The sequence below is a fragment of the Solanum dulcamara genome, chromosome 6, assembly GCF_947179165.1.
Source record: "Solanum dulcamara chromosome 6, daSolDulc1.2, whole genome shotgun sequence".
Classification (NCBI taxonomy): domain Eukaryota; kingdom Viridiplantae; phylum Streptophyta; class Magnoliopsida; order Solanales; family Solanaceae; genus Solanum; species Solanum dulcamara.
In genome coordinates, this window is record NC_077242.1 from 28,055,354 (window position 1) to 28,063,033 (window position 7,680).

At 30.8% G+C, this 7,680-nt stretch overlaps 1 protein-coding gene across 2 annotated transcripts; it reads right to left on the minus strand.

The window, feature by feature from the left end:
* Positions 1–283: 283 nt before the first annotated feature.
* On the minus strand, positions 284–4,805 carry LOC129893341 (uncharacterized). Of its 2 annotated transcripts, none has more exons than XM_055968851.1 (6): positions 4,689–4,805; positions 3,528–3,601; positions 2,971–3,084; positions 1,085–1,211; positions 886–1,003; positions 284–690 (listed from the first exon to the last, which is right to left on the minus strand). In XM_055968851.1, the coding sequence occupies exons 2-6, from the start codon at positions 3,535–3,537 to the stop codon at positions 637–639; spliced, it is 423 nt and encodes a 140-aa protein (XP_055824826.1). In that variant the 5' UTR covers positions 3,538–3,601; positions 4,689–4,805; the 3' UTR covers positions 284–636. The 2 variants fall into 2 exon arrangements, with proteins under 2 accessions (XP_055824826.1, XP_055824827.1); XM_055968852.1 differs by having other exon boundaries at positions 3,528–3,604.
* Positions 4,806–7,680: the final 2,875 nt, after the last annotated feature.

The following is a 7,680-nucleotide window of genomic DNA, read 5'->3' on the forward strand; positions in this document are numbered from 1 at the left end:
CATTCTGATCCTCTTCCCTATTAATTAGGAAAAAGTAAACTACCGCTTCAGGTACAAGATACTATCATTACCGCCTAGACAATTAGTATCTTTACCGCCTAGACAATTTTGACATTCAACCCATAGTCGCAACAACCCAATTGCAAGAGCATACCTATATTGAGGTGATTTTTTGGTCAGGAAATTGTTATTTCAAGATTCAACAGATGACATGCACACCTGTTAATACACAAATTTCCTCCCTTATGTAAAAACCTTCATGTTTAGAAACCCTAATGGATGGAAGAATAGCAATTTAGATTCTCTTTTCCGTTCTGAAAAAGGGAGATGATCGAGTCTGTTTAACTTGTCTTACACATGAATATATAGTATTATACTATTATTACAGCACTTTTAACATGGAAAAACATGCATACAAACGAGGAATTTCAATAATAAATCTGGATGAACACTTGAGGAGGTATAGATTTTCATGTGTACAGGTTCTGTCTAAGAATTTTTTTTTCTTCGTAAAGCATTTACAATTGGAGAGTTTGGACCCGAGTAATGGCTTTTGACTTGACTAGAAAACAACACCAAAATTCTCACGTCTTGGTCATAATAGCTATGGCTAGCATGAAACTGGCATCACAGAAGCTACAAGAAGAGAGTTGCAGCTATAATTAGCAACACAACAGAACACGCCATTGCCTGCATAAGAGAGTAAATTTTAAACGCTGTTAGAACTGTTAATGATTTCACACAGTATCAAGAGAAGCAAAAGACATTGGGTCAAAGAAAACCAGAAAGGTAGAGAAATGCAATCTCAAGCATTTACTTTTTCCATTTTTTGATTGATCCATTGTTTTGTTAAAAGTTTAGCAAGGGGGACAGCAATCAACTTACAGCAATAGCAGATGCAGCAAGCCCTGCACGTTCTCTAGGATCCTTACGGTAGTAGTTTCCGAAATAAAGTATCGTGGCATAATACCACATCAACGGGCATAGAAATCCCAGTAGAAATCTAGTCATAATTATAAACAATCAGATTTGCCAAAAGAGGGGAGAGAGAGAGAGTGTAACTGAGACTTATAATAGGACTTACGAAAACCATCCAACTCCACAACCAAAGCAAGGAAGAGGTTTATCATAGAACCCTGTTTGAAGGTCCTCTAGATCTCTAATCAAGGTATACTTTCCCTTCTCACGATCTTCTGCATCACCTGCTTTCCCTATAACAAGGTATCTATTGTTATACGCAAAAGATTTTTTAAAAAAAGTGAAGCACCGAAATTCTGAGTTGGATTACCCCCAACCCAAAAAAAAAAGGACAGCCCAGTGCACTAAAGCTCCCACTATGCGCAAGCTCCGAGAAAGGGCCCGACCACAAAACTTAAATAGATAAAAACATGTACCAGAATAGTTTTCTTATGACACATGTATCAAATATTTTATCCTCACTCTATGAAAGAGCCATAATAATAAGGCCTCAAAGAAGTAAAACACTGAATGAAGGTAAGACTTGTGACATGAAAAGATTAAGAGATATTCCAATGTACTTCAATCCTAAAGCAATTCTGCACTTATTTTCTGAGTGTGAGAAAACAAAACTGATAGCTTTTTGTTGTTCTAAATTCAGAAGCTACAATAGATAAGACAAAGGCAGGGAACATCCATAGATAGAAGCTTATGAATAAAATGAGCCTAACAGCATTCTACTTATTTTCCTGATCTATATGGGCCACATATTATAGAAAATGTGCATTTCAATCTGTGAATTAAATGCAGATGCTACTTCTTGTATGCAGGCACAAATACAAGTTTTTGTCATGGGAAAAAGGTTATCTTCCTAGGATAATCCATGTTGAAGTATGTGAACATCTCATCTAAAAACATAAGAATCTAAGATATCAGTGAGAGCACACTTTTATTATTTTAATTATATTCTCAACATGCTCCCTCACGTGCGAGCCTGATTCTTTTTTCATGGGTCAACACGTGGATTTTTTTTTATAATGGGTGACGGTGAGATTCGATCCTGAGGACCTTTGTCTGATCTAATACCAATGATAGCATGTTGAAGTGTGTGAACATCTCATCTAAAAGCTTTAAGCTATTAGAGAGAGCACACCTTGCGGCTGAGAGCTATCTGGTGTTATTTTAAATGTATCCTCAACAAGGAAAAACATAGTCCAACAAGAGCTGTCCAGGTTGTAATCAGAATATAGAAGGCCAAAATAGTCATGGTATCTCGAAAAATATAGAAAATGGCTAGTTTTGAATCACAACAAAGTTTACTTCATCAATTGGAAGGGACACTCCAAAGGACTTTTTCAGTTGGAAATTGCTACGTTGTGCTGCAATCTAACACCAACAGAGTTATATGGCCTTGGAAAAAGATTTGGTTCAATAGTTCTCCTTTGAACGTCTCTTGCCTTTCTTGGACTTTGGCTAGGGATGCTTGCCTCACTCGAATTAACACTCAAAAGAGGGGATTTCAACTTTGCAGCAGATGTCCATTGTGTGAAGAAAACGATCTGAAGAAGTTGGCCACCTTTTTTTGTATTGCTGGGTCACAAGTCAATTATGGAGCATGTCTTTGGCGATATTTGCCATGGGTTGGACCATACGTAGCTCCATTACAGAGCTTCTGCAGTGCTGGAACAGAAGGGCTTATGCAAGAATTCTCTAAAGACTTGGAACACTATAATTCAGGCCATGGTAGTTTGTGCATGGTCTAGCTTGAAAGAAATAGCAGAATTTTCTAGAGTAATTAGAGAAACATTCACCGCCTTAAACATAGATTTGTTTTTTGCTTGCTTTTTGGTGCAAACTGGTCATTGTACGAGATGTTCATGCAATACTAGACATAGTAGAGAATTTGCACGGTCTGTATTTACGCCTGACGAACTGGCTTAGCACAAGTTTTAATAAAATCTCTTATTACTTATAATTGTTTTGAAAAAAAAAAAGAAGAAAGAAAAAGGCTACCTTTAGACACTGAATAACATCGAGCTGACGGTCTCAAAAGGTCAAGATTTTTGTCAGACGCTGATTTCGCGAGTTGAACGCTATTTCTGCCCTCGCCAGCTTCAAGAGTAGCACCTGTTATACCCAGATGTTCCAATTAATTATGGCTACAAAACTTCCTTCATCTAAAATTCAGTACTTATAAGAGTATTAAATGCTCCACTCGCGAATGAAGGATAAATACAATTTTTCCTAAAAATGTGGATATGCTAAACCAAGTAATATACATATCCTAGAAATTTTCTATATGCAAAACTGCAAATAACAGCACAAAGTGACACTCATCCATAAGCATTATATCATGCACTAACAACTTTTTGATTAACTTGAACTCAACATTTACAGATATCTATGAGAAGTCTAATGGAATAAGACATAAAGTAGAATTTCTCATGGGCTACATGAAGAATGCATCAACAACAAACAAATATACACGATAATCAATGTAATTGCAGAAAACTCTGTCGAAAATCTGAAAAATGAGATAGCGAATTAGGTAAGGTAGACTAAGCGCTTACCCTTGTCCATCTGTAGTTCTTTCAAGCTGATGGCTTCTACCTTAAGTATTTTGAGTTCTTAACCTTCAGGTAACCTGCTTTGCAAGATCAAATAAAGGACTTCAATCTTACTAATTTACCGTGCAGGCGTGCGATAAGCAATAACTCATTGAGTAACGCTGGCAAATAGGAAAAGGAACGAGCCACTAATTTTCCAATTGGTTAAGGAAGAACAGGTTATATATAATCTACCACTGTTGAGCGTAACCGTGTCAATACTATTGAAAGGTTCATTTTTCGCCTAGCAACCAATTCATCATAGTTAAACATGTAACTAAACCACAACATGATGATAACTCTCTCTATATTTACTCAGTTGAGAAGTAATTTATGTGCCAATAAATTCCAAGCAATGAAGAATTCTTATGCCTTGACCCGTGGTGTGGTTTAACTCGCCACTTTCTAAAGCTAGAAGACATGTATAAATTATTTCAAGCATGTTTAGACCACAATTTGAGTAGGAACAAAAATCATTTAAACAGCCCTTGATCTTCCAATTGAAGCTTTGTTCACTTCAATGGACAAAGAAGTCTAATGCAGAATTTTAGTAGCTCAGTTGGTTGGCAACTTAAACTTTCACCTGATTGGTGAGGTTTTGGTTCCCCACCTCATAATGTCCTACCCCTACTCCCTTTTTATTTTTTATTTAAAAAAAGACAAAAGAAATGGAATTTAGCAGATGAGGATTAATGGCTAACCTTCGAAGTTTTTTGCTTAACTTTCATAGATATATTTATATTTAATAAAATAGACGAACAAAGCTAAAAACTTAACAAACATCAACTACCGACCGCCCAGCAGAAAAGAAATTTTATTTACTCAAAAAAAAGAAACAGAAGAGAGATTCCCTTTACTCCTGAAAAGAGATCGGAAAAAGGAAGAAATATAAGGATCCAAGACAATTACTACTAGAAAATTCAACAGAACAAGACCCAGAAAACTGACAGCCACAGCTGAAAACTAAAACAATTTTTCTGAATTCTCCTTTTGGGGCTTCTTGATTAGTTCCCACTTATATTACACCAATAAAAATGAATAAACCCAGAGAAGAAAAACAAGATATGCATAATCTATATTGTTTGTAAAAGGGGAAAAAAACAAATATATTTCAGAAAAACTTACAGCTGAATTGGTTGTGCTAAGCTTGAGATTGTAGAATTTTCAGTCTTCTCCAAACAAGAAAAGTAAGCCGTAGAGCAGGGACAAGATAAATTGGGACTGTATTGTGTTTGGTTGTCAGGAAAAAACAGCCATATTTATATAAAAACAAAAATTACTTATTTTCTTAATAAATAATTTATAATTATACAAATAATTAAAAAGTATTAAATTAAAATTTTCAAAAAGTTTTTTCCTACTTCTTACCTTTTGTACCAATGTAAAATAATGCCATATAAATTAGGATTAAAAAAATACTAAAATAATTTTTAAAAAATCTCTTCTAATTCTGTAATACTCAAATAGATATTATGTGACTCAAGACAAAAAGTGATTTAAAAATATTCTTAAAATTTGTAGTTTAATACACCAGTTAATTATTGTTATGATTAAAAAATATATTATTAAGAATAAAAAATAGAAATTAAATTATTTTTAATTTAAAATAATAATTATATCATATTTTGAGATATTAGAAAGTAAAATAAAGCAGGAGTAGGTGAGGGTGAATTATGAATAATGAATAATGATTGATGGATGAATAGCATATTCCATGCGCCGACTCCTACGTCTGCGCCTGCCTCCCTCCCGCATTGCGTTGGAAATAAACTACTCCTATGACTTGTCCTTATCGACGGGTCGTTTGATTGTGATTTATAACGTGGGAATTAATTATACGGAAAAAGTTTTAAAGTGTCTTTAAGTATTAAAAATTATTTAGAAATGTCCTTCATATATTTAGTGAATTAAAAATGTTCTTAATCTATTAAGAATTATTTAAATTTATCCTTCTTCTATCTAAAAATATGTTTATCAACTATTAAATATTATTTAATATTTTTGCATTTTGTACGATCTTAATATATTTTATCAATAAATATAATATTTTTATAACATCAAAATATTTCTAAAAATTCTTTTTAGCCTTTAAATTTGAATAAATTAAAACCCAACCTTTTAATTTATTTTACTTTATTTGCATTTTAGTTATATATTTTTCCATTGTCTAGCAATTTTAGTCTTTAAAACTACTGAAATTTTTGTATAAATTATGTTACCTGATACTGTATTTACACTCAGAAAAAAAATCAACAAAAATTACCTTTTTATGGGCATACATAATGAAATCCATCTTTTTCCTGACTAAGACAATGTTTTTATACAACATACATTCGAGTTAGTTCACACGTTAATTCATGTATTTTATTTAAAGCAAATACTTCTAACAAACAAGACTTTTTCAAAAAAAATAATTAAATAATTGTCAAATATTGTTAAAAGAATTATAGACATATATAATTAGAATTAGTAAATTTTTGAGTCATTTTTAATATGTTAAGGGAATTTCTTATCTTATAGGTAGAGGGAAGGATAAATTTGAACTATTTCTAATAGGTTATGCGTATTTTTGATCCAATAGGTGGAAGAATGACATTTTTGAACCATAAGAAAGGGCAAATTTGATCCAATAGGTGGAAGGAGGACATTTCTGAATTATTTTAAATATGTTTAGGGCATTTTTGAGCCTTTTCTCTTAATTATATAAGTATGCTTCATAATATTGACATTAATTATATAAAATATATTTATATATGATTTAGTTATTACATCTTTTTTTATGTAAAATAATATATATTTTCTTAATAACTTTTATATATATATTTATTATGATGAAAAGAAAAAATAGGAACCAAATACTTATTATATTAAAAATTCTATATTTTTAAGGAAAAAAAAAAGAGAGAGATCGATCAAACATTATATAATTTATGTTAGAGTGAAGACTTTTTCCCTTCTTTTTGTTATAATAATTTTGTATTAATCACCATGAAATCATTACAAGCCCATAGCCATCTAACACAGTTTAGCCATAAAAAAACCCTCATAAACCCCACTGTCAGCTCGTTTTGTTATGTTGTTAATTTTAGACCAAATGTAACTCCTCAGGCATCAATAACCTTAAGTTTTTTTGCTGTATGACAAACAATTAAAGACTGAATTTCAAACATCACATATTACATTAATTGTGTCGTCTTTTATTTTTGTTACCTAATAATATATATAAAAATTATGCTAATTTTAATATATAAATAACTACTCTATGTAACAACCAAAAAACCCCTTGTTCAATTACGCACTTCGTTTCATTTATTTGGTATACTTCTTTTTAATTTATTTAAAAATAGTGATATCTCTTTTTAAAAATAACTATCTAATTTAAATTATTTTATATTATTTAAATAACATGGCTTCTTGAGATCCTCACTACCATCCATTTAAAACAAAGAAAAATATTACGAAATTCTCGTCACATTAAAAATAAGCGGATAATGTATAAGTTCATTTCGTGATGATATTATTTTTTATTAATTCGTTCTCAAAATGATATATTTTTATATTTGAAATAATTTAAATTTAAAATTTAATTTATCATTAATAGCATATCATTTATAGTCACATAATTTCATGTTATATTTAAATCACAAGTTAATCATTTTCAGTTAAACTACAAATAAACTAAAAGATGGGGAGTACATATTACACATATTTTTAATTTTACTAGTCTTTCTGGTTATAAATATTATGAGCTGCTTTGATAAGTTAAACTATACTTTAAAATACTCAATATTTTAGAAAAATAAAAAGTAATTATTAGTTTTTAGATTCATTCTTATTGTTTCAATTAGCAAAATATTAATTAAATGGAAGATTTAATATATAAAAGGTATTTAGATAAATAATTTTATAGTCAGATTATTAAATGGCTTTTTGGGAGATGTGCAAATATTTTAAATTTAAAATAAAGAAACCGGATGAAGTATTAAGGATTCATCACTCGACTAACTTAATTAAGTACCATAATTTATTTTAATAAGTTTATAAGCTGAAAACAGTTTATAAGCTAAAAAAAATAAGTTGAGTAGCCCAATTTATATTTTTTGGCTTATAAGTTATT

Coding starts and splice junctions, on each gene's coding strand:
- LOC129893341 (XM_055968851.1), bottom strand. Junction 1,004..1,084: donor TGTGGAGTTGGATGGTTTTC/GTAAGTCCTATT, acceptor AATTATGACTAG/ATTTCTACTGGGATTTCTAT. Junction 691..885: donor TTGCTGCATCTGCTATTGCT/GTAAGTTGATTG, acceptor TCTCTTATGCAG/GCAATGGCGTGTTCTGTTGT.